This window comes from Gorilla gorilla, chromosome 11, assembly GCF_029281585.2.
Source record: "Gorilla gorilla gorilla isolate KB3781 chromosome 11, NHGRI_mGorGor1-v2.1_pri, whole genome shotgun sequence".
NCBI classification, from domain to species: Eukaryota; Metazoa; Chordata; class Mammalia; order Primates; family Hominidae; genus Gorilla; species Gorilla gorilla.
The window spans coordinates 92959792-92987484 of NC_073235.2; the positions used below are offsets into that span (position 1 = coordinate 92959792).

A 27693-nucleotide genomic window follows, 5' to 3' on the forward strand; every position below is an offset into this window, starting at 1 on the left:
TTGCACGTACACTGAAGTTGGAGTTATAAGCACTGTTATAAAGAATAAATTTATCTTAAAATAATGCTGCTGTTGCAAACTTTAATCAATGTAACTGCAACACCACCAACATGAATTATTTATTTATCCTCAACTAAGTTCAGTGTGTTATTTTATTGAAGGTGTAGCCGGGCACGGTGGCTCACGCCTGTATTTGCAGCACTTTGGGAGGCCAAGGCAGGCAGATCGCTGGAGCTCAGGAGTTCAAGACCAGCCTGGGCAACATGGTGAAATTCTGTCTCTACAAAAAATACAAAAATTAGCTGGGCATGGTGGTGTGTGCCCGTAGTCCCAGCTACTGGGCAGGCTGAGGCGGGAGGATCACTTGAACCCAGGAGGCAGAGGTTGCAGTGAGCCAAGATCATGCCACTAAATTCCAGCCTGGGCAACAGAGCAAGACTGTGTCTCAAAAAAAAAAAAAAAAAAAAAAAAAAGAAGGTGGGTTGGGGAACTAATAATAATAAAGAAATTCCCAGATGTAGCAGTGCTGTTATTCAAGGCCCCAATGGTTCAGCATCATGAGATTCCCAGCTCTATAAAGATAATAGAAATTTTCACTCAATATAGAAATAGCTTCCTATCACTCAAGAAAAACACATTACCGAGAAAGCAAAGGGGTCTCAAAAAAAGTATCATGAAAACTTAATACTCAGCTAAGCCTACATATAGTAATAAATAAAATCAGGAACTCCAGAAAAAGATACATTTTAGAGCCAGTTTACATAATGAAGAAACATAGTTTAAATTAGAACCTATCATAATGTGAATTCATTTTGATTAATTTTTCATGTCTGTAAGATCATGATTTCCATTTTTTACTCATTTTCACATAGTATGCCTACCTTCGGAATGAATCTTTTCACCAACAGCAAGACAAAGACTAATGTCATTAGAACACCTAGCACAGTTCCCGAGGAGTAATAGAAAGTAGGGCTTCTGTCAAGATAAGCAGATAAAAGCCATTTAAATGCCAAACAGCACTTTGAGTATGAAAAACCTGTTTAACCTGGCAACATCAGTCATAAATAACACTAAGAACAAAAAACTCAGATGGCAGCTCTCATTACATCCTATACTCTTAAAAAACAAAATGGGTACTTGAAATTTATGGTAAGTTGCTTGCCACTAACTCAAAACAGAATGTCTGAGGTATTTTTCATATTCAGGATCTGATCAGACAATAATTACTGAACACCTATCATGTAGCAGGCACTTTTCCAGGTTTTAGAAAGGAGAAAATTAAGGCACCAAAAAGTTAAAAAATCTTCCCTAAGTCAGTATCTGCTCAGTGGAGGATTTGGGATTACAGCCCAGCTCGTCAGAGTCCAGGCTTTATTCTTCATGCTATGTATGCATCATCTGGTTTATAAAGTTCATGGATGACATTAAACACACTTGGTAATACTATAAGGAAAAGCTTCAAAATGAACAATGTTAAGAATAGCTGACGAGTGTTGGGTACTAACCTAGAATCTACAAGCTAAGAAGTAAAATATTGAAAAAAAGATTTCTTTCTCATGAGAGAATTCCAAGAAGCAAAACATCAGAATAATATGTTTCTCAGATGAGAACATGTCAGTAATAAAAAAGAAAATGATAATGTTTCTCTAAGAGTCAGAAATTTGCTATATTCAGCCTTCTGTATCACGGTCATAAATCTAGTAGGTGGCTCTAATGTAATAGAGCAAGGTGTGTGGACCAGAAAACCAGGGAACAAATCTCCAGCCCTGATAAGAACTAGTAGTGTGATGAAGGATGTTGCTTTTCTCATCTATAAAATGAGAACAATAATACAGAGCTTGCATAGTTATCAAGATCTAATAAAATATGTTAATACATAAAATATGTGAAAGCACTTTGTAACATATACATATCACACTATAAAAATAACTTTACTGTTTTCAAAGACCTTTCCAATACCATCTTCAGATCTATTGTTTGCAAAACCTAAAGTAAGAACTACAAATGCACAATAGTGTGAAAATACTTAGCATGTGGTCAAAAATGATCTAAATCCCTTTTCATTCACAAAGTTAAAAATATAAAAAGGAATACTTACTGACTCAGAGTCCTGGCGTAAAAGAAAAGAAAAACTCCTGCCACAAACACAAGGAAGAGTTTGAAATCCATGACTGGAGTAAAAAAGACACACAAACACATAACAAAGATTTTTTATCAATGTAATGTTGGTAAAAGAAGAAAAAAGTCAATTTATTGAAAAGCTACTCCAGAAAAACTGAATCCAGAAAGTCAAGTATAATAAAATCGGACTTACTGTTTCGATTCACATGTATCATATAGTTAAATATCTTCTTGACAGGCTCCACAGAGAAGCACACAGTCTCCCTGTATGGATTGATGATTATGGTTATTTCGTTAGATTCCTCTGGTATCCAAAAGTTATGAATCACACATTTGATAAAAGATAGAATGGTTTCTGGATATTGGCAATTATGTCTTTCTGCGATATATACAATTCTGAACAGGCCTGGACTGGTAATTTTCACCTGTAAAACAAGAACCAGCAAATCCATAAACAGAATAACTTCTCTTTTTTGTTTTGGAGACAGGGTCTCCCTCTGTTGCCCAGAATGGAGTGCAGTAGCAGGATCTCCGCTCACTGCAACCTGTGCCTCCAGGGCTCAGGTGACCCTCCCACCTCAGCCTCCCAAGTAGCTGGGACCACAGGCACATGCCACCTGCCCAGCTAATTTTTGTATTTTTTGTAGAGATAAGGTTTCGCCATGTTTCCCAGGCTGGTCTCGAACTCCTGGGCTCAAGCTGTTTGCCTGCTTCAGCCTCCCAAAGTGCTGGGATTACAGGCATGAGCCACTGCATCCAGCCAAAACTTCTTAAAAGCTTCTTAAAAACATGAGCAGAGGAGTAAAGATAACTCAAAGTCAGCTGAAAAAAGAATACTCAAATGCGCAGGGTAGAGTTCTATGTTCTGATCCCAGAGGTGGACTCAACAGATCTGTATTTAGTCCAAACACACACTGAACCACAGACATTATTGAAAGTGAATGCTTCTCCCCCCAAGCTGTGGCTGATTTAAGTCCCTCTTCTAGCAAGTTACTGTGGCCAAGAGACATTAAAAAGGATAAGAAGAATGTACAGGCATACCCATTTTATTGTTTTACTTCACTGTGCTTTGCAGATAGTGCATTTCTCACAAACGGAAGGTTTGTGCAACTCTGTGTCAGGCAAGTCTACTGGCACCATTTTTTCAACAGCATGTGCTCACTTCATGTCTTTGTGTCAGCATGTTTTAGCAATAAAGTATTTCTTAAATTAAGGTATGTAGGGTTTTTTTAAAGATATAATGCTATTGCATCCTTAATAGACTAACAGTATAGTAGAAACATAACTTTTATAGGTACTAGGAAACCAAAAAATTTGTATGACTTGCTTTATGGGGTATTTGCTTTATTGAAGTGTTCTGGAACCAAACCCACAGTCACATTATCTCTGAAGTATGCCTGTAACCAGTGGCAAACTATATGAGTAGGCATAGTTTGAAAATAGGGTTTATATCTACACCATTTTCTACTATGATTAAGAAAAAGCACTTCCTTTCTCTGGATCAGCTGAGCATCTGGAATTCAGGCTTCTCTCACCATGCCTGCTAAAGGACCAGATCCCAACCTCAGGTCCTATTCACATCACACAACAAAGCACTAGCTACAAGCCGATGGTGACAACCCAGTGGTCATTAAATGACAATTTCGCTGCTGCCTTTGTCTGTCCTTCTCTCTATTCCTCTTCTTTTTCTAAGAGTAGGGCAACCCTGAAAAGGGGAGTAAGAGCACCAGCTTTGAATCTCAGGCATCAGGTAATATCACTCACTATCTATCTACCAACCCCTGCATTTCTCTTTGACTTTGGCTTCTGGCTCACTGTGGCTCTCTCTTCAATACCACTTCCTGTCATTCTTCTTAGGTATTTCAGTATGTACAATATACACACCAATCCTTCCAGTATCCTGACCTCTCAGTTCCTGGGACTCCTTTCCTCTTATGCTCTTGTCCTCCCTACCTCAGCTCATCACTCCATGGCCATACCCTGGACCTTGTCAGTACCAGACTGCAGCCCCTCCATATGTTGTGTTTCATTCATCTCACTGTGTGACCACCATCTCCTATCTTTCCAGTCTACCCATCTAGTGCCCCAGTCCCAAGGATCTGAACATCCTTCTCCTGCTCCTTACCCTCCTAATGTCCTCAATCTCTTTTTAGCCACCTAAACTCCATGATCAATTATTATACACCATTCCCTGGCACATACCCTTGACTCCTTTGTACCCCTCTTGCTTTATCATGCTCACTTGCAAAATCCAACTCTCCACCATTCTACTCCTGCATTTGCATCACCAGTGTGCTAGAGAAATGCACACTGGTCTCACTTCAAATCCATGACTGTGAACTTAAGAGAGGGACATGAAAGTTGCAGTCATTCATACCACATATTACTATTCATTCATTCTTCTACCCTCTGCAACAAAGGATTTCACAACTTCTTCCTCAATACTCAACACCTTCTCCCCATCCTCTTCTCCGCTGTTGATCCTTCCTACTTCACTGAAAATGGAAGAAATCAGAAGTGAATGTCCACCAGCTCCTATCTGCAAAGCCACCTACCTGTCAGCACCTGCAGGCACATGCTCTGCTTCCTGCCTGTGGGGAGGAAATTTCTTCCACAGAGGAAATTTACAGGCTCCATAAAGGTAAGTCCCGACTTGGGCACGGGATCCTATCCACGTTTGCCTACTCAAGGACATCCCAGCAGCACTTCTTCCCTCTCTACGAGATCATTTCTCTCAGCATACAACATTTAAAAAAGAAGAAACAACCTTCTGTGGACTCCACTTTTCCCTCCAGCTACCACCCATTTCTTTGCTTCTTGTTGCAACAAAATTCCTTTAAAAAGCTGCCTGTGCCTGCAGTCTCTAGTTCCTCTCCTTCCATTCTCCCTTTAATCCACTTCAATCAGGATTTCATTCCTAAAAGGCCACCCTGACAAGGTCACTGGTGCTTCCATGTTGCTAACTCAAATGCCCAATTAATTCTCAGTCATCTTATTTGACCTGTCAACAGCACCTGGCATTGCTGATTATTCCCTTCTCCTTATTATACTTCTCCCTAGGGCTTCCAGGACATCTTCTTCATTGTCGCTCCTTTTATTTCTCCTCTGCTCGCTCCTTCCTTCTCCCTGAACTCTTAATATAAGACTGACCCAGGCTTAGCCATTGGTCCTCTTCTCTTCTCCATCTAAACTCACTCAGTTTCATGGCTTTAGGCACCATCTATATAAATATGCGTCGCTAATTACTCTGCAAAAAAAGACACAGGAAAGATATACCAGAAACTACTTAAACTGATTGTCTACAAGGGTTGGATAGGAATTAATAGAGGGAGGAGGGAAAGTGACACTTATCTGAAAATACCTTTGTATAGAGTTTTAACTTTTAAGCCATATTAATGTTGTAGATACTCATAAATAATGATAATAACACAAACATAAAGATGGAAACAACAGACAACTGGGGACTTCAGAAGGTGGTTGGGAGGGAGAGGGGCAAGGGTTGAAAATCTACTGATTGGGTACTATGGTCACTATTTGGGGGATGGGTTCAGTAGAGCCCAAACCCCAGCATTACACAATATATCCATGTGACAAACCTGCACATGTACCCCCAAATCTAAAAAATTAAAAATTAAGAAGTTTTTTTTAAAAAAACAAAATCTCATTTAAAAAACCCACTATGATCTTTTCTGAGAATAAAAAGGTAAACAAAACTTGTAAACCAAAAATAAAATTCTAACACCCCCGACCCTGCCAACTATCTGAATGAAACCCTCTTCTCGGCCAGGGCACTCCAAAGTTAACCTGAAAAATTGGTTCAGGCTATGCCAGGAAGCAGGGGTTGGACATGTCCCATTATGCCCTCCTCCCTTTTGGAATTCAGGAAAAACCAACCACCATTTAATATCAATACAGACCTTAAGTCTGATAAGAAGCATTTATAATCTATTCTCTCTAAAGCCTGCTACCTGGAGGCTTCATCTCCATGATAAAACTTTGGTCTCCACAATTACTTATGATAACCCAGACATTCCTTTCTATTGATAACAACTCTTTCAACCAATTGCCAATCAGAAAATTTAAAAATCTACCTACAACCTGGAACACTGCACCCCTCTCTGCTTCAAGTTGTCCCGCCTTTCTGGACCTAACTAATGTATACCTTAAATGTATTTGATTAATGTCTCATGTCTCCCTAAAATGTGTAAAACCAAGCTGTGCCCTGACCACCTTGGGCACATGTTCTCAGAATCTGAGGGATGTGTCACAGGCCATTGGTCACTCATATTTGGCTCAGAATAAATCTCTTCAAATATTTTATAGAGTGGCTTTTTGTCAACAAACTAAAAAAATAAAATAAAAATGATAATAAAATTGACCATGATGGGGGAAAACCTTGAAATTGAAACAAATAAAAACAAACTATATTTTGAATGAATAATATAACCAGACTGAAGGGGGAGTGGATTGGGATGAATTAACCTAAAATACACAACCTCCGAAAAAGATTTAAAAAAAACACTATAAATAAATATTGAACTCCTGTTACTAGGTTTGTTTTTTGTAATGGTATGACTTACCACTTCTGTAACTACTTTTAGTGTATTCTGGGATTAGGCAAATAAATAAATATATTTGAGGATAATGGGAACCAAGTTTCTCATTATCAGAGAAGGGAATTACAAATACGAAAACTGGAAAACTAGCATGAACCCTGTGGTATTGGAGATCTCAGAACTCACGGTTTCTAATAGGTAGATATAGATGTATGTGCAGGCCTATGGGTGTGTATGTGTTTGTACACACATGACGATATGCCAGTAGCAATGAACACACCTAATGTTGACTGTTCCTTGGAAAAAAAAGGTATGATTCCAGAGCTGAGTCTATGAAATTACACACACCTAGAACATCTTGTTTGTTAGAAAGTAAAGTAGTGCTCAAAAATGCTAGGCACATGGCAGAAGGACACAGGAGCTAGTTTGAAGGGGCCCTGACTGGCTAAATCTAGGACAATTTGAGTATCAAAATAAATAATGAGAGTAATGGATTGTAGTTTCCTGAAATAATTGGCAATTTGTGAGACTATATGGATATAAATAAATACATGGGAGGAGGAAAATCTCTTCTTTATAGTAGAATGCCAATGAATGTAAATGGAATAATGGTGCCAGGCGCAGTGGCTTGCGCCTGTAATCCCAGCATTCTGGGAGGCTGAGGCAGGCAGATTGCTTGAGTCCCGGAGTTCAGTAGACTCATGGGCAACATGGCAAAACCCCATCTCTACTAAAAATACTAAAAAAAAAAAAAAAAAAATAGCCAGGTGTGACGGTGCACACCTTTCAAGTAGTCCCAGCTACTTGAAAGGCTGAGGTGGGAGAATCACCTGAGCCCGGGAGGTTGAGGCTGCAGTGAACCAAGATCGCACCAATGCACTTCAGCTTGGGCAACTGGAGTGAGTCCCAGTCTCAAAAAAAACAGGACGGATATAAAAAATCAACATTTGATAAATATCATCATGATTATTGATTCAGTAAAGCATCATCAATGAATGATAAACTAAGGGAAGAAAGTTTGATGAGGAAGAGGTTATCTACACAGTCTCAAATCATCACCTCAAAATACTCATTAAAGGGAAGAAAACAGTAATTTTAGTGGAAGAACCTGACAAACACTACCTTAACCATGTGATTAAAGTGGTGCATATTATCAGCAATGGTATCAATTGACATCAAATGCTTGCTGATACAATGTTCCAGCTATTCTCTCAGCCTAGAACACCCTTCCCCCCAGTACCTTCTTGGTTAACTCACTCCACTGAAATCTTCCTCAAATGTTACCTTCTCAACGAGAACTACCCTGGCCAATTTGCTCCCACTTCTCTCATCCCACTGATATTACTGTACATTTTCTTTTTTCATAGTACTTACTAGTTTTACCATTTTCATCTCTATTTTATTTATTGTTTACTATTCCTCACCCTAGATAATGTAAATATCCACAATGGCAGGGATCTATTTTGTTCACTGATGTATGCTAGGAGCCTAGAAATAGTTCCTGGCACTTATAAGGTAGGTACTCAATAAATATTTGTTAAATGCTGAAAGAAGGAAAGTACTAGGCAATTAAGAGCAACTGCTATCTTGGCCATATTTGGGATAAGTGGTTATTCCAGAATTTCTATTTGGAGGGGCTTTGGATAGCAATTGTGGAAAGTAGGAGGAACATGTTGTCTTAAGACTGCCTGAACAGCAGGCATGCTGTATACATTTAGATAGTATATTCATTGGGAGTGGCTTGGGAGGGGCTGAGGGAGAATATGAAGGAGTTAGTGTCCTCTTCTCACACTGCTCACCCATTGAACCACTGTGTGTGATCCTCAAGTCAGCTTTCATAGTGATACACAGATCTGTGTCATACCAAAAATACTTTCTATTCCTGAAATGGTACATTTCCTGTCCCCAGGACATGGTAATTCTCTGTCCCTAAGACATGATTTAAAAGTAGGCCCTTACCTGCATAGTTGACCATATGTATTTCCACTCCACTTGGGAATTTTGATTGTAGCAGTAACAGTCTGACTCAGACGTTCTAATTAAATCTTTTTCCTTCAAAGCTTTACACCTACGAACTGAGAGATGGAAAAGGGAATACATTTTCTAACTGTTTAATTGCCAAGAATCTTTTTTAAAAAAAGTTTGCAGGGAGGTAACAGTAGCAGTTTTAACGTTCTATGGCCAATAAATTCTCCTATATGATAATTATAGTCCTTCAGTGTTTCCAACCAAGGAGGAGACAGATAGAAAATACTATAGCCCAAGTGTCAATATTTATGACATTGGAGGGCACTATAAGAGCACAGAGAACAAGTACTTCTTCAATTCTGAAGCAGAAGGCAGAATTATGGGCACCTTCCCAGAAAAGACAAAAATATGAGTAAAGGGCTGAAGGGCGAGGTAGAGGCAATAAGACAGAAACTAGGAGGTGGGAGTGGGGGTGGGCAGAACCAGCAAGTATGTACAGAATCATGAAAATGAGATAAATTATGGAATTAATTCAGTTTAGAGATATTGGATTCTTATATTGGTAAGGGAGCATGGATGAAAGGTATAGGGATACAAGAAGACATTTGAACACCTGTAGCTGGAGTGGTAAACCATGGCTACTACTATACCATGTGGACTCCATCTTGAAAGCAGAGCATTGGAGGATTTTAGGTAAGTATCAGTCTCAGCAAGAAACTATTGACACTCAAGAGGATTTAACTGAAAACAATTCAGTAAAGATATGGACAGGGTTAAGGCACTAACAATAAGGCACTAACAATAAGGCACTATGAAGTTCCTAGGCACCAACAAGAGCAGGAAGCTTTTAGCAGCCCAAGTCCCAAAATGGCAAGGAGGATCCCATGTTACTGGAGTCATTGGAACTGGGAAGACAGTAGTCTAAAGGAATGCAGTCACTGCCAGGACTCCCGTGGAATGCAGGGTGAAGGTATGGGTACCTCAACCTGTCTCTCCTGCTGTCCCCTCAGTGCCCTGAATCAGCCAAACCCAACAGGAAGACAGAGGGCAATGAAGCCCATATAATGCAGTCCACAGAGGTTAGCTTCCAGGCACTAAGCGGGGAAGAGAAGGGCTGAGAATACATCTACAGCAACAAACAGGGAATACCAGCTCAATAAGGAAGTGACAGAAACACATTTGTAATTTAGAAAGAATATTCTGTAAGTAGTGTGCAATATTAAAGAACAAAACTGAAAGCAGAAGAACCACTAAGGAGGCCACTGAAGCAATCTAAACAAGAAATGGACTAAGAGAGGCGGGAGAAATAACAGATTAGGAAATTAAATCAACAGGCTTTACAGATTCATTTTATCAAGGAAAACAAGAAGATGATGTAAAGGTTTCTGATAAGCGGAGAGATAGTGAGGCCCTTTACTCAGATAAGAAATACTGGAAAAAAAGCAAGTTTGTACAGGGAAGTGGGGGTGAGTTCAATTTCGGATATACTGAGTTTTCATTGGTGGGATTCTGTGAAGATGGACAGATCTTCACATCTCCAGCAAGGAGAAATTTGGCTGGAGACAGATGTAGATACCTAAATATATATGTATGTTATATATAATGTGTAATACAACTCAACATAACTGAGAGAAAGAGAGATATATATTAACCCTCTGTGTTACAGAGGGCTAATGTAAAATGCCACAAGAAAACTAGAAAGTAATGATGTTCATTTTCTTCTGTGGTCGTTGCTGTATTTGGATTTGAAATGAAGTGGAATGAAAGTCGTAAGTTCTTCCGGATTCAAGATAGAGTGTCACCTCCACATCTGTTCTTTAGGAAACAGGAACAAGGAACACTTATGGGTACACAAAGAAATGGGCTTTACGTCCAACCCCTGACTCCTTTAAGGAAAGTGTGGTCAGTTGTTCCTCCTGAAAAACCTGAAGTGAAGCTAGAACAACTTGCTACACCAAAGTTGGGGAAGGACTGAGTAACCAGTAACTACTAGTAAACAATCACATCCATGTAGGGAATAATACTGAATATGCTCACACAAGTCCCTGGTCCTGGCCTGAAATATCCTTAGCATTAAGTTGGAGAAAAGTGAAGACAGACTTGGGGAAAGGATCCTGGGAATGCTCGCCATCTCCCAGAACACAACTCCATAAAAGGGAGGGTTTTCCGGTGGCCACACGAAGCAGCAAAATTACACAAGGACCCAATGTATTCAACTGTGACAGTCAAATCAGTCATCTTTACTCTTCACATTATGATAAAATGCATATGTTTCTAAATATATCAAGAAATTTGCAGAGTTTGAGAGTCCAAGATGCAAATACAAGAATCCAGGTGAAAAGCCAGGAAAAACCACAAGAAGGAACCTCTAGAGCAAAGGTCCCCAACCCTGGGGCCAAGGACCAATACCAGTCCATGGTCTGTTAGGAACAGGGCTGCAGGAGGTGAGTGGTGTGCGAGGCGAGTGATCATTACCACCTGAGCTCCACCTCCTGTCAGATCAGCAGTGGCATTAGATTATCATAGGAGCATGAACCCTACTGTGAACTGAGCAACCTAGGGATCTAGGTTGCATGCTTGTTATGATAATCTAACTAATGCCTGATGATCTGAGGTGGAACAGTTTCATCCCAAAACTACCCCCAACCCCACTCCTATCCTGTGGAAAAACTGTCTTCCATGAAACTGGTCCCTGTTGCTAAAAGGTTGAAGACTGCTGTTCTACAGGCTCTCTGTTAAATACAGTATACTAAAAATGAAAAACATGCTCCTGCATGGTGTGTCCATGCACAAGAGCCAAAAGAAGAATTCACAACCAAGGCTATGAATACACAAAGCAACCCATGCTGAGGCACATTTTTGAATATATCTGAGATGCAAATGACTTCTGGCCAAGGGCAGCATAGGGGGAAGTGCAGTCCCAGGGATATCAAAGGGCTGGCAGCTACCTATAGAAAAGAAGAATGTCAAGGAATGTAGTATATAACCTGAAAGATCCTGAGCAACTGCAATGAGAAGACATGAGAACACATTAAATGCTCCCAGTTAGTAAGCAGCAGAGGTGTGGGGATCAGGTCTCTGGATTCACCTTGTCATGTTCTGCCTTTGCACAGCCTCCTCGCGGGGGTCTCTAAGCATGGCTAGAGTTAATAACTTTATACTGGGAGTCCTCAAACAAAAGTGATTCCTACCTATCGTTGGAAAGGGAGTGCATTCCAACAGGCCAGGTGAAGAGCATGAAGTCTCAGGTACACAGACCCAGCAGCCCAAACTATGATAAGAATGTTTACTTCCAGACAGGTCTTTCTTCACTACCCATGTGCTCAATGCTAGAGGGGCTTTTCTTGTGGGTGCCTCCAAAGGCCCCTCACTGCAATTCTTCTAGTGAGTGCTGCTACTTCAAGGGCTAAATCAACTCTCATAGAACAGTTCCCTTTTGTTAATGGTCTGAGGAAATAGCCTTTTGGTGGGGCCTGAGTTTTGCAATCAAATGCTCTCTTCAAATAAGGTTCTTTCCACTTGATCCTAAGACTGTCTCCTAAATCATTCCAAACCTGGAGCTCTTAAGAGCAAGATGATGCAATTTAAGTATAGTGTATACTGCAGTTTCAACATAGGAATAAATGCTTCTCTCTTACCCAAGCCACATTCCTCTTGCACTAAGATGATGTAATAGCCTTCTATCTAGCTGGTCACCCTGCTTCCAGAATTGCCGCCCCCCAACTACCACGTTTTCCCCTACAACCTGCTTTTCAATTAGCAAATAGATCTTTTTAAAAACATGAATCGGGCCCGGGTACAATGGCTCATGCCTGTAATTTCGCTTGAACCTGGGAGGCGAGGTTGCAGTGAGCTGAGATCGCACCACTGCACTCCAGCCTCGGCGACAGAGTGAGACTTTGTCTCAAAACAAAAACAAAAACAAACAAACAAAAACATGAATGGGAACCCATCATTTACCTGCTTAAAACCCTCCAGTGGTTTCCTTTTACACCATTAATAAAATCCCCCTCCCTTCCAGGGACCTGAGTGCCTCTATGACCTTCCCTCCTCCACCTTCCCTCCCAGCCCACTGCTCCAGCCACACCTGGCCCTCCTGTCCTCAAGATGCCAGCCAGCCCCCACATAAAGTTTCCTCAGTCTGCTGCAACCTTCTTCTCCCAGATCTTGGCAGAGCTCATCCCTTCCAATCACTGATATACTCTATCAAATACTCCCTTCTCAGAAAGGCCTTCTTTGACCCCACTGTCTAAACAAACACACCCCAACCACTTCCACCTGCTTTATTCTTTCTTCATATTACATATATATTTATTAGCTTATACTCTGTCTCTCCATGAAGTCAGGGACATTGCATGTTTATTACTGTAACCCCCAGAACTTAAATATTTATCTTTTGTGTGTAGCTTGTGGTTCAAGAGGACTAGTGGGTTATTTAGGCATATGTGGCCTACCGATGGAAGTCCAGCCAATCTTTGTAAGAGCCTGGCCAGGAATAGTCAGCACCGTAAAAGAAGGTGCACTCTGGCCCTCCCTTGAAACCACCTGATGTAGTAGGATGCCCTTGCCAGCCTGTGCCACTGCCATCCCACTTACAGAACTGACAAAGCATGAGGGCCAGTCTGGAAGCCACAGGCTGCACTTCCCCCTTGCCCTACCCCATGGCCAATACATCTATAGCTAGAGGGTTGAGTACTGTAACCCTTAACATCCTCTGGGCTGGGGATCATCTTCTTGCCCCTCACTGGATAGAGGAGGTCAGAAAGAATAGGTGGCATTAAGCTTCTTTTGTTTGACTCATATATGATACATCAGTGTATTCTGGGTAAGGGATCTGCCAGTTAGAGGAAAAGAACTTGTTCTGCATTTCCCCTCAGTCTTCAACCAGATTAAGGACAGCACAGAAGGAAGGAGGTTGTCCTGACTGTTCATACCTATAGACACGCTAGTAAAAGCATGTTGCAGTGTTTTCCCTCGAATTCTCCAGAGTGGCCTCTGGCTTTTGAGGTGAAGCTGATGTGGAATTTACACAATCCATGAGATTCCACAAAGTGTCAGTGCTTCATGGTGTCCTCTGGCTGCCCTTTTTTCTTATCACCTCTCTCCCGAGGTGAATGAGTCTCAAACAACCCACACAGGAATTCCTAAATATCTAAGGGACCAGAAATTCAGCCATAAGAAGCCACAAGCCTAGCTTCAAGTCAGTTCATTAAGCCACAGGCTATTTGGACTAGGCAAAAGACAGTGATTGTCACAAGACTGTTATCACAGCTGGCCCACTGTTCTCTCTAGAGAGAACAGATCTTCCAATCTTAGAATGATTATAAAGGCTGTATCTTTCTTAGGTCTCTCCTCCCTTTAGCAATCTTCTTCTAGAGCCATTTCATTGCTCAGTTTCAATCATGTCCGATGGAAATAGGAAACAGAGCCAGTTTGACTGCTTATTTGAACTCTATGGCTGATTACGCCCTGACACTGAAGGCTATGAAACTGCCTGCATGTCTGCGGGTTTCATTTATTCATGAGGCCCCAGTTATTGCTGGTTAATTCTACTAGGATAGAACCTCCAGTAGCAGATGTAGGCAAACTCAAACGTATCAAAACAACAACGGGCCAGGTGCTGAGGCTCATGCCTGTAATCCCAGCACTTTGGGAGGCCAAGGCAGGTGGATCACTTAAGGCCAGGAATTTGAGACCAGCCTGGGCAACATGGTGAAACCCTGTCTTTACCAAAAATAAAAAATTGGCCAGGATCATAATTCAGTCTCAAAAATAAATAAACATTTAAAAATCAGAACAAAAACAACAACAATCCCCTTACAATGCAATCCAGGAAATGAAACAGAATTTCTAGGAATTTTTAAAAATCTAACAATAATCATTCATTTGGTCAAAAGGGAACAATACCTGCCTAGGGAAAGCTACTGCTTCTACTTGAGGCTGAGGTATTTAATATGTCCGTACCCTGGAAGGTGCTCCATAACCTAGGTAATCACTTCCTCAAGCCTGAATCAGATCGGGAGAAAGATCTGGAATTGTAGGCTATCCCAGATTTGCCTCAACCCTCAAGGACTGAGGAGTATCTGTGGGATCAACCCTGAATGCCATCCTTACTATGGAAAGACAGGTTTCTAAGCCTGGAAGGGCATCATTTTCCTTAACTTCTTGCAATCCTCGGCAGGCTCTTTGATCCTTTCAATTAACCTGACTTCTAGAGAACAGTATATTTCTGGATAGTTGTGCCCAAACTGCTAAGACGCTACAGGAGGCATTAATTATTTACATTACCAAAGGATTCAAAAAGTCAGGGTTCTCTTAACCAATGAGATAGATTCCTTAGTTCATTTTAAATACCACTCAATTTATGAATATTCAATTAATCTAATTTTAGAATTACATATCTAGTATAAAAAAGGGACAGCTACATATCACCTAATTGTAAGCTCAATTATCTCCTTTGTAGTACTTTTGTCATTTATTAGTTTTCCTAAATGTAAGTATATGTTTAAGTTAAAGAGTTGAGTCATATATACGGAAAAAAAAAACTCAGTCAAAACATCAGAAAAGAGCAGGCAGTACTTAAACCTACTTACAGAATATGCTAAAAATAAAAAGCACAAACACCTCAAATCTTAGCAGAACCTAACTCCCAACACAAAAATATCTCACCAATGTTCCTCCTGAAAACTGACATGGCACTCATATGGGGAAAAAAAAATATCTTCAGATGAAACTAGAATGGAATCATAACATAAACACTTATTAAATTATATGACAAATTTCCCCATTTTCCCTATAACTGTTTTTATTTGGGGACAAGGAAGGGGAGGGAGAAGAGTAGGAAACACGAAAAGCAAAAAACCAACAAGTCTTAACTTGTGAGAAGTCAAATGGACTCAGGATTTTTCTTACTATTTGTTTTTTGTAAATACACATTTTCAAAGGCATTAACATGAGGCACCAAAGTGATAAAGGTAACTATTCTCTTAACCTCAGTTTTTTTTAACCTGAATATTCATCTTTTTCTTTCTCCAAGAATATGAGAATGAAACTGGAATTAGTATATACTAATGCACACTCAGGTCTTTAACTTCAAGATCAAATCTTCACAGATGAATCTGAAAGCTGTGGTGTCAAATGGACTGTTATTATAGTTTAAGCCTGGAAAGCCACTGACAGGGCCTGAACTTCATCTCAGGACAACACATGGTTTCTAGGGACCTCACTAACTGGGTGAAAATTATGGGAAACTCTTGAAGTTTCTCCTCTCAGTCAGACAACTACCTGCTCCTCCTATGTCAACTGTCTCTGACTTTCCTCCAAATAGAGTGACAGAAAGCTGGGGTTGGTCTGAATGTTCTCCATTCCATTGAAGTGTGTGTTATTCAAGACAAAATTTTAGAACAGGAAGGCACCTTCAGTATCACTAATCCAAGCCCCTCGCTTAAAGGAAGTACCAGCTGTTTCCTCTCAGGGTCCTCAAGAAACCACAGACTTTTAAAGAGCAGCTATGGTTCTTAAGCCTAGTCTAATCCAGGGCTGCCAACAGTGTCACTGGCACACTACCAGATGCTGGGCGCTTCACAGTCCGTATTGGAAAGCCTACTGGAATGGCAGGCATCCCTCTAAGGCTACAAAAGTTGCCATTCTTCTTAGCTGTGGACTGGTTTTATCAAGTCAGTGGGCATCCTGCATGTCTCAGGCAGAACAGAAGCTCCAATAAGTATTTATGTGTGTCTTTGATTAACAAAGCAGAGAAGCAGGCTGTTACTATTATACTAAATGCGGTAACATAAAAACTTTAAAAACACCAGGTTCACTGAGGTGAGGAAAATACTGGAAACTCTTCAGTAAAAACATCTTCATTTTACTCAAGAGAAAACTACGGTCCATAAAGACTCTGTGCCTGGACCAAGGTTATACCACAAGTTGTGGCTGAAGGAATGAGTGGTCTAGAACCCAAGGTGCTGGGTGCTGCTCTAAGGCTACTTCTAATTTTCTCGCTGTTGCCATGCCCAGAAACCTTTCTGCTTAGACAGATTTGTGTTTTATTTTTTCACCAGCATAAAATTGTTGTATTTCTTACTACCAAGCCTTTGTTTTCTCATCTGTAAAATGGGTATAAAATGGTGCTTTCCCGCACAGGGTTTCTATGGGTATTAAATATGATAGATACTGCAGTTAAAGCACTTATAACACTGCCTAGCACATACTGAACACTCAAAAAATTTCTCTTCAATGAAAACTGGAATCCAACACTTCCCCAACATATAACTCACTGCAAGATTCCCTCAGTTGGGAGCTGTGGCAGAATCTGATAATGACCTCATCAACATCCAGTCTCTCATTCATCCTTAGATAAAAAACCGCGGTATAACTGGAGGGAGGGCCATGCCCAGCTAAAAGAATACACTTGGCAGCCTCCCTTGAAACCAGGGTAGCCAAAGCAAGGAAGGGAAGTTGGTAGACAGTGCACCCAGGAAATCTTTTAAAAGATTTTATGAGGGGAAAAAAAAAAAAGAAACAGAAATGTGAAGCTCATAGTAAGTTAGCGGCAGGTCTGGAGTTGGAACTCTAGGTTTCTGACTTCCCCAGGTGTCCTTCCCAGATCCTTCCCCAGTGTGCCAGCATCTTAAGCCCACTCCGCGGCGAGCCCCTAAAGCTAGCAGCCGCTACCAGTTCTTGCTTCCTGTGTGCCAGGCATTGTGCACACGAACACCACAAGAACCTTGTGAGGCCTCATTACCTGCCGCTCACGTGGGACCGTTATGTTTACTCGCTCAAGGTCACAACAGCCAGTCAGGGGCAGAAGAATTTTCGCTCCGATTCTGAAGCTGAAGCTGTCACCTTCTCTAGTCTTGAGACCAGAGGAATGCGAGATAGTGAAATAACAAGGATTTCAACACGCATTGATGTACTGTACAAAAGGCCGTGTGCTGAAAGTTTGGAGACCAGGGTCAGCTGTGCCAGTGACAAGCTGTGTGACCCTGGGCAAATCAAAACCTCCCTGAGTTTCGGTTGCTTCTGTAAAACGAGGGAATCGGGCGACTGGATCGCGCGGTTGCTTCTAATTCTAAAATTACAAAATGTCCAACTGCCAGGAGAGAGACTACGGAAGCCCAATAAGACAGGAAGGGCGGGCAGGGCCTGGCCAGGAGACCCCAAAGCGAGAAAAGGGAGCGCCCGCCCCAGTGGGCCTCGCGGTGCCGCCCGGGCCAAAGAGCGCGCCCTCAGGGAAGCCGCGAAGCCGGGGAGCGAGCACGCACGCGCGCGCCGCCGCCGCCGGTCCCGGGTTACCTGATAACGCTGCCGCCGCCGCCTCCCCGCGCACGGGCAGTGTGGCCAAGGGCGGCAGCCAGAGCAGCAGCCACCACCGCCCCTGGCGCGGCCGCATTTCGTTAGGGGTCAGCTCCGTGCGACCCGAGCCCTAGGGGACCGGCTCCGCCGCGAGGAGCGGAAGTGGCGCGGGGGCTCAGAGAAGGCGGAGGGGGCGGTGAGGCCCGAACGCGGGAAAGGCGGAGACCCCGCCTCCCCGGGGCGGAGGGAGAGTTGGGCTCGTTGCTCCAGCCTCCGCCCGCGGCCTCGGGGCACGGCGGGCCCAGGCCGAAGGAGCTTTCGGTGGCGCGACCCCGCTGGCATGCTCCCGGCCTCGGCCTCCGCCTTGGCCTCCGGGCTTCCAGCGCAGGCGGGGCGTCCAGGGCCTCATCTTCCCCTGGGGACCGCCCGGCAGTGTCCCGCTGCCCTCGGCGCTGGGGTGGGAGTTGCAGAGAGGAAGAGTCGCTAACCCGGAGTGTTTCTTAAAACTTGGCTGACCTGTGTGACCTGCGGATTTGGAGGCTGAATTCTCCGAGCACCTGTGAGTGACAGCCCGTGAATGGGAAGGTCCTTCGGCAAACGCCCTTTTTGTGAATAAAATACATAAAAGCCAGTTTCTTTATTTTACCTTTCTGTTTTCCTTTTTACTTTCATTTGTTAACAAGCAATAACAAATTGGAAATTTGGCCGCTTAAATAACACTGACTTGTATGTCTAATCTCGGACACGGCATTTCAGAGTACAGAGGGGCTCGTAAAATGTTCCTTCACCAACATGACAAGGTTCTCTTAAAATTACCTTATGTTAAAAAAAAGTTTCTTAATGTAATAGATATATTTTTAAATTAACATATAACCCGAATGATCTTAATACTGATAATTAGGAGATATATATATATTTTAAAGAACATTCCCTTCACAGGACCTGGAACCCATTAATTTGACTCAATATTCCATACTTAACTAGGACAGTCTTCTCTAATTCTGGTCTTTTGGTGAGATATCTTAGAGAACCCAAAGTAACAGAAATTATCCTGTTAAAAATAGATAAGCCTCATTTTTCCTAAAAGTCGGAGTAGGATGGACTAGGCTTTCTTTGCCCTCAAAGAAAGGTTTAACCAACTGCCCTTAAGCACTTGGCACCATGTGTACACCATGTATGGCTTTTAAAAAGTTAAGAAATTTCTTTGTAAGGGACTCTTCAGAGGGATGGTTTTTAAAAATAAACCATCATTACTTGAGTGAAGCCTGTCTTCAGAGAAACAGCAGAGCCCTGATCCAGTTCTTTCCTGTATTCCCAGGTGCGGTGTGCACTTGCTTCTTGCAAGACAGCTTTTGTACCTAACCACATTCATTTTGATTTGGTTTAATTTTGGATGGCACTATGGAAAGTAGCTAAAATAAACAGGTGGATTGTTGAATGATGAATGTATTTTCCTGCAGATATATCTGGTGGAGAAACAAAAGGGCAGGCAGCAATGTACTAAATATTTAAAGTGCTATTTATATCACAGATCCTTAGTAAATATCTGTAAAGAAGCTATATTGAAACACCACATTTCTCTCTATAAGCAATAAATATTTTTCCGGAGATAACAAGAATGTTAGGAGGTGATAGTTCTGTCACTGGGGGACAATCATGAAATTCCACTTAACCTCTCCAAACTTTTCTTCTGTATGAAAACCTTATCCACTGGGGGAAGGGCAGGAAGCTTTACCACCAACAGGATCCTGGCAAAGACTCCCTGCTTCTGGAGAAGAGATAGAAGCACAAACCTTCTGCCCTTTGGGGAGCAGCAGGAGCAGGAAACACTAGGGCTCTGTGTCCTGAACCGATAGAAAATTGAAGTTGGCTACTGCTGGGAAACCCTCTCTCACTCAAGACTCACCACAGATAAAGGAAGGATTTGGCTGCAATGGGAAAGTGTCAGGACTACTGGGAAAGCCCCACATCTAAGGTTCAGGTGCACAGGGCCTGCCTAAAACCAAGGCAGGACCAGGAGTGTGAAAAACCCCTTTTCCCCACTACAAGCCAAGCACCAGTGACAACACCAGTCAACTAGTGAGGAGGAAAAAGAGTGTGGGGAGAGACCTCTCTGTAACACAGGCATGCAAACACTGCTAAAAGCTGAGTGAGGGACACTGAGAAAAACTCCCCAGCACTCTAGGTTCCACACTAAAACAATGCAATAGTAACCCCCTGCTAGAGGAATCTGACTGAAGCCTGTGGTACAGAGTGAAGGCAAGGATAACAACAACAAAACCCAAATTCAGCACAACTCCTGACTAGATTGACTCAACTACCCACATTATTGACCGGACAGAAGAGGCATGTTTATTTCTGGACATTAATATTATTTACCTCAGTCGTTACTATTCTCCTACATGTGATATCCATCATTTGATCAAAAATTAAAAGACACCCAGAAAAGCAGAGAGGAGAAAAAAATCGAGGTAAAACAGAACCAGATTCAGAAATGACCCATATATTGGGCTAGAATTAATATGCTTAAAAAGCTAGTGGAAAAGGTGAACAATATGCATGAATATATAGAGAGAATTTCAGCAGAAAGACGAAAATTACTTAAAAAGTGAAATGGAAAGGCTAGAAATTAAAAACACCATATCAGAAATGAAGAATTCTTTCAATGGGCTTATCAGCAGACTGGACATAGCTGAGGAAAGAACCGGTGAATTTGAATATAGGTCGATATGGTTTGGCTGTATCCCCACCCAAATCTCATTTGAATTGTAGTTCCCATAATCCCCACACATCGTGGGAGGGACCCAGTGGGAGGTAACTGAATCATGGGGGTTATTCTTATGCTAGTGAGTGAGTTCTCATAAAATCTGATGGTTTTATAAGGGGCTTTTCCCCTTCACTCAGCACTTCTCTCCTGCTGCCTTGTGAAGAAGGACATGTTTGCTTCCCCTTCCACCATGATTGTAAGTTTCCTGAGGCCTCCCCAGCCATGCAGAACTGTAAGTCAGTTAAACCTCTTTCCTTTATAAATTATGGGATCTGTGGAACTTTGAACTTGAGAGATGATTTAGGGTATCTGGTGGAAGAAATTTCTAAGCAGCAAAGCATTTAAGAGGAAGCAGAGCATGAAAGTTTGGAAAATTTGCAGCCTGACGATGCAATAGAAAAGAAAAACCCATTTTCTGGAGAGAATTTCAACCCAGCTGCAGAAATTTGCATAAGTCACAAGGAGCTGAATGTTAATCAACAAAACTATGGGGAAAATGTCTCCAGGGCATGTCGGAGACCTTCTCGGCAGCCCCTCCCATCACAGGCTCAGAGGCCTAGGAGGGAAAAATAGTATCATGGGCTGCACCTAGGAAACTTCACCCCATTGGCTCCTCAGCCAAGCACATACAACAAATGTCTAAACTGTGGTTCCTTTTATACTGAGCAGGATTACCATGGCAACAACACATCAACAGTAGGGTAAAGCTAACCTGTCTCATGATGGTCTAAAGTGACTAATCCACTCTAGCATTCCAAACTAAAACAGGGAAAAAAAGGCAGTCTCTCTTCATCCCCTCCCACCTTCCCCTTACCTCTGGTAACCACCAACCTACTTTTTATCTTCATAAGATCCACTTTTTTTTTTAGCTCCCACATATAAATGAGAACATGTGATATTTGTTTTTCTGTGCTTGGCTTATTTCACTTAGCATAGTGACCTCCAGTTCCATCCATGTTGCTGCAAATGATAGGATTTCATTTTTTTATGGCTGAATAATATTCCATTGTGTATATATACCACATTTTTTAATCCATTCATCTCATTGATGGACATGGGTTGATTCCATGTTGTGTCTATTGTGAATAGTGCTTCAGTAAACATGAGAATACAAATATCTCTTTGATATACTAATTTCCTTTCTTTTGGATATATACCCAGTAGTGGAATTTCTGGATCATATGGTAGGTCTAGTTTTGAGAAACTTCCATATAGTTCCCATAGAGGCTGTGCTAATTTACATTTCCACCAACAGTGCACAAGTGTTCCCCTTTCTCCACATCTTTACCAGCATATGTTATTCCCTGTCTTTTTGATTAAAAAAAAAAAACTGAAGTGAGATACCTCATTGTGATTTTGATTTGTATTTTCCTGATGATTTTGGATGTTGAACATTTTTTCGTATACCTGTTAGCTATTTGTATGTCTTCTTTTGAGAAATGTGTATTCAGATCTTTTGCTCATTTTAAAATTGGATTATTTGGGGTTTTTTGCTATTCAATTGTTTGAGTTCCTGATATATTCTGGTTATTAATCTCGTGTCAGACAAGTAGTTTGCAAATATTTTCTCTCATTCTATGGGTTGTCTCTTCCGTTTGTTGAGTGTTTCCTTTGCTATGCAGAAGCTTGTTAGCTCGATGTAATTCTGTTTGCCTATTTTTTCTTTGGTTCCCTGTACTTTTGTGGTCTTACCAAAAAATCTTTGCCCAAATCAATGTCCTGAAACATTTTCTTCTAGTAGTTTCATAGTTTCAGGTCTTAGATTTAAGCCTTTAATTCTTCTTGAGTTGATGTTTATATATGGTAAGATATAGAGGTTAGCTTCATCCTTCTGCATATGGTTATCCATTTTTCCCAGCACATTTTATTGAAGAGACTCTCTTCTCCCCATTGTATGTCCTTGGTACTTCTGTTGAAAATGAGTTGGCTCTAAACATGTGGATTTATTTCTGGGTTCTGTATTCTGTGCCACTGGTCTATGTGTCTTTTGTTATGCCAGTACCCTTCTGTTTTGGTTACTATAGCTTTGTAATATATTTTGAAATCAAGTAGTATGATGTCTCCAGCTTTGTTCTTTTCGCTCAGGATTGCTCTGGCTATTTTGAATCTTGAATGGCTTCATACAAATTTTAGGATTTTTTTTTATTTCTGTAAAGAATGTCATTGGTATTTTGATAGGGTTTGTATTGAATTTGTAGATCACTTTGGGCAGTATGGACATTTTAATAATATTAATTATTCCAATCCATGAAATCTTAAATTTCTTTCATCAGTGTTTTATAGTTTACTTACATAGATTTTTCACTTCATTGGTTAAACTGATTCCTAGGTATTTTATACTCTTTGTAGCTATTATAAATGGGATTGGTTTCTTGATTTCTTTTTCAGATTGTTTGCTTTTAGCATATATAAATACAACTGATTTTTGTATGTTGATTTTGTATCCTGCAACTTTACTGAATTCATTTACTACTTCTAACAGGTTTTTTTGTGGAATCTTTAGGTTTTTCTAAGTAAAAGATCATGTTATCTGCAAATAAGGCTAATTTGACTTCTTCCTTTCCAATTTGGAAGCCCTTTATTTCTTTCTCTTGCCTAATTGCTCTTGCTAGGACTTCCAGTATTATGTTGGCTGAAAGTAGTGAAAGTGGACATCCTTGTCTTGTTCCAGATCTTAGAGGAAAGGGTTTCAATTTTTCCTTATTCAGTATAATGTTAACTATGGGTTTCTCATCTATGGCCCTTATTATTTTGAGATGTTTTTTCTATATTCAGTTCGTTGAAGGTTTTTATCATAAAGGGATGAATTTTTATTGAATGTTTTTCCAGCATGTATTGGAACGATCATATGGTTTTTGTTCTGGGTTCTGTTAATGTGATGTATCACATTCATTGATTTGCATATGTCGAACCATCCTTGCATCCCTGGGATGAATTCCACTTGATCATAGTGAATGATTTTTTTTTTTTTGAGACAGAACCTCACTTTATCACCCATACTGGAGTACAGTGGCACGATCATGGGTCACTGCAGCCTCAACCCCCCAGGCTCAAATGATCCTCCTGCCTCAGCCTCCTGAGTAGCTGGGACTACAGACGCATGCCACCAAGCCCAGATAATATATTTTACTTTATGTTTGGTAGAGATAGGGTCTCACTATGTTACACAGGCTCCTTGAGTTACTCCTGTGCTCAAGCAATCCTCCTGCCTTGGCCTCCCAACGTGCTGGGATTACAGGTGTGAGCCAGCATGCATACCCAGCATGCATGATCTTTATATGTTGTTGAATTCAGTTTGATAGTATTTTGTTGAGCATTTTTGGGTTTGAGGTTTATTAGGGATATTGGCCTGTAGTTTTCATTTTTGTGTGTGGGTCCTTATCTGGTTTTGGTGTCAAGGTAATGGTGGCCTCTTAGAATGAGTTTAGATGTATTCCCTCTTCAATTTTTAAAAAGAGTTTGAGTAGAATTGGTATTAGTTTTTCTTTCAATGTTTGGTAGAATTCAGCTGTGAATCCATTAGATCCTGGGCTTTTCTTTGATGGGAGATTTTTTATTATGGCTTCACTCTCATTATTCATCACTGGTTTGGTGAGGTTTTTAATTTCTTCAATCTTGGCATGTTTTATGTGTCCAGGAATTTTTCCATTTCTTCTAGGTTTTCTGATTTGTTGGTGAATACTCGTTCACATTAGTCTCTAATGATTCCTTGTATTTCTGTGGTCTCAGTTGTTATGTCTCCTTTTCATTTCTGATTTTATTTATTTGGGTCTTCTCTTCTGAATTAGTCTGGCTAAAAGTTTGTCGATTTTATCTTTTCAAAAAAAAATTTCATTTTATATGTATATGTATATATATATATTTGGTCTCCATTTTATTTAGTTCTGCTCTGATATTTACTACTTCTTTTCTTCTGCTAATTTGGGGTTTGGTTTGTTCTTGTTTTTCTAGTTCCTTCTAGTTCCTTTCTAGTTCCTTCAGGGGCATTGTTAGGTTGTTTATTTGAAGTCTTTCTACTTTTTGATATAGATGTTTATTGCTATAAGCTTTCCTCTTACTACTGTTATTGCTGTATCCTATAGATTTGGGTATGTTGTATTTGTACTTTCATTTGTTTCAAGAAATTCTTACATTTCTTTCTTAATTTCTTGTTTCATTAATTTCTTCATTTCTTAATTTCTTAATTGGTCATTTGGAAGCAAGTTGTTTAATTTTAACAGGTTGATGTAACTATTATTGTTTTTCATAGATATGTCTTTTGGGCTTCATATTAAAGCTGTTAGTAGATTGCACACCACAGTTACAGTATTAGAGTATTCTGGGTTTGCCCACATACTTAATTTTACCACTGGGTTTTAAACTTTCAAATATTTTCTATTTGCAACTTAGTGTTTTTACCTCTCAGATTGAAGAACTCCCTTTAGCATTTCCTGTAAGATGGGGCTGGTGCTGAATTCTGTGAACATTTTTCTGGGAAGGATATAATCTCTTCTCTATATTTGAAAGATAGCTTTGCAGAATACAGTATTCTTGGATAGCAGTTTTTTTTTTTTTTTCTTTTTCTAACAGCACTTTGAAAATGTCCCATTTCCTCCTGGCCTGTATGGTTTTTGTTGAGAAGTCTGTTGCCAGAAAAATTGGAGCTCCTTCATGTTATTTGTTTCTTTTTGCTGCTTTTGGGATCCTCTCTTTGTCCTTTGAGTTTGATTATTACATGCCTTGGGGTAGTCTTACTAAGGTTAAATCTGTTTCATGTTCTCTGACCTTCCTGTACCTGGATATTTATCTCTTTCTGTTTTGGAAATTTTTCTGTTATTATTTCTCTGAATAAGCTTTCTACCTCTTGCTCTTGCCCAACTCCCTCTTGAACACACATAATTCTTAGACTTGTTTTGTGTTTTTGAGGTGGAGTCTTGCTCTGTTGGCCAGGCTTGAGTGCAGTGGTGCAATGTTGGCTCACTGCAACCTCTGCCTCCCGGGTTCAATCGATTCTTTTGCCTCAGCCTCCCTAGTAGCTGGAACTACAGGAGTGCACCACCACACCCAGCTGAGTTTTGTATTTTTGGTAGAGACAAAATTTCGCCATGTTGGCCCGGCTAGTCTTGAACTCCTGACCTCAGGTGATCTGCCTGCCTTGGCCTCCCAAAGTGCTGGGATTACAGGTGTGAGCCACTGTGTCCGGCCCTGAGATTTGATTTTTGAGGTAACTTTCTATATCTTGTAGGTGATCTTCCTTTTCATTGTTTTTTTACTTTTTTTTTTCTTCTGGCTGTGTCTTTTTAAATAGCCTGTCTTCAGGCTCACTGATTCTTTCCTCTGCCAAATCCATTCTGCTGTTGAGAACCACTAATGAATTTTTCAGTTTAGCAAATGTGTTTCTCAGTTCTAAGATTTCTATTTGATTTTTAAAATTATTTTAATCTGTTAAATTTCTCTGATAAATTTCTGAATTGCTATTCTGTGTTATCTTAGAGATCACTAAGTTTCCCTAAATCTGCTGTTTTGAATTCTTGGTCATAAAGTTCACATAGCACTGTTTTTGTAGGTTTAGTCACTGGTTCTTTGCTTTGTGTGTCTGCAGAGGTCATGGTTCCCTGTTTACTATAATTTCTTGTGAATCTATATCTATGTCTTTGTATTGAAGAATTAGTTATTTATTCCAGTCTTCTCTATTTGGCTTGTTTGGGTTTTTACTGTACATGTTTGCTCAGATTCTTTGTAATTTATTTATTGATAGTCTTCCCTCCACCCGTGACTAGGCTGCTATCTTCTTTTCCGCCCTGGATGGTGCCTTAAGCCCAGTTTGCCTGGCACTAGTAAATAACCAGAGTGCCACCTGTCCCAAATGAGGGAGGTCCCAAAGTGGGTAGCCTGCTACTGTGAAAAGGCTGGCTAGGAGTTTGTGCCCAGGGGACCTGTGGAACAAACCTCCTATAGCACAGTGCTGATGAACAGTCACTCTCATTTGATATCTCTTTTGGCCAAGTCACTGAGCAGAGTTTTTAGGTGGGATGGTTGTCTTCTCTTTTTGCCCGTCTCTGGCTGTTCTCAAGGATATTTCTCCCTGGCTCACAGTTTTTACACTGGAAAAGTGAGATTGAGGTGGACAATCAGCTTTCTCACCATCTTGGGTTCCCTGGCAGGAGTCCTGTTCCTGCCTCAACCCTTGGGAAGCATCAGCAGTGCCTGAAATACCACACACTTGGTGACAGGCAGATTGAGGAGAGGTGCATTGTAAATATGTAAGTTCAATTCTCTTACCACCTGCTTGTAATTTTTTCACTTCTCTGTGGCTTCAGGAACTGTCTCATCCTCCTATTGGAGTTCAGGAATTTTGCTGGTGATAATGTTAGGGGCTGTATATCTGTTTTTGGGTTTCTGTAGAAAAAAAGTGAAGCCAGCTTGCTTATAACCCACCATTTTGGAACCAGAAGTCTCATAAATTATTTAATTCCATTAGACTATTTCCATGTGATGTGAAAAAGATGACAATTCAATTTTCAGCCTCTGCTTTTTTATTTCTATGGTTCTTGCTCTTTATAACTAATTAATTTTCAGTAACTGTCATGGGCTATAATCAGTCACTATGAATCAGAAGTAAAATTCAGCTCATGTGAGAAATTATTTAGGAGCTTTCACTTAGCTTTTAGGTAGAACATTTAATTAAGTTAAAAGAAAATGGCAAAGTTCTACTACTTTAGGTTCTTTGATAAAGAAAAATTTAGTCTGTTACTGCAATAATACCAGCCAATGCCATAAAGATTACAGAGGCTATGTGTCATCATTTCTTTCTTTCAAAAATCCCCAGTTTTAGAATTTTACTCATTAAAAGACAGAGTATCTGAGACTTCTCCATAAAAGAATAAAAATAGAAGTTGATTTGTTGTATCACGTTTTTCTTAGCATATTTCATTTAGAAAATATTTTGAAATTGACTTGCCATATACTAGTTCAGTAATTTTAATAAGTCATGTCAAAACTAAT

The 27693-nt window shown here is 40.6% G+C and overlaps 1 protein-coding gene and 1 long non-coding RNA gene across 9 annotated transcripts in view; one reads left to right on the forward strand and one right to left on the reverse strand.

Moving 5' to 3' along the window:
* The window catches only part of NEMP2 (nuclear envelope integral membrane protein 2), a 208083-nt gene that overhangs the window by 75263 nt on the left and 105127 nt on the right, over positions 1 to 27693 (reverse strand). For 3 of the 6 annotated variants that reach the window (XM_063695402.1, XM_063695403.1, XM_063695401.1), the window contains exons 3-6: positions 8637 to 8752; positions 2315 to 2546; positions 2099 to 2171; positions 882 to 975 (exon numbers count right to left, since the gene is read on the reverse strand). In XM_063695402.1, the coding sequence (XP_063551472.1) occupies positions 882 to 975; positions 2099 to 2171; positions 2315 to 2546; positions 8637 to 8752 (515 nt within the window). Of the gene's footprint in view, positions 1 to 881; positions 976 to 2098; positions 2172 to 2314; positions 2547 to 8636; positions 8753 to 17391; positions 17793 to 17942; positions 18141 to 27693 lie in introns of those variants that run through there. The other 3 variants (XM_055379276.2, XM_019022419.3, XM_063695404.1) reach the window with 3 other exon arrangements.
* Positions 18377 to 27693, forward strand: part of LOC129531918 (uncharacterized) — a 106986-nt gene continuing 97669 nt past the window's right edge. For all 3 annotated transcript variants that reach the window (XR_010129778.1, XR_010129779.1, XR_008677398.2), the window contains exon 1: positions 18377 to 18501. This is a non-coding gene — a long non-coding RNA (uncharacterized lncRNA). The remainder of the gene's footprint in view (positions 18502 to 27693) is intronic.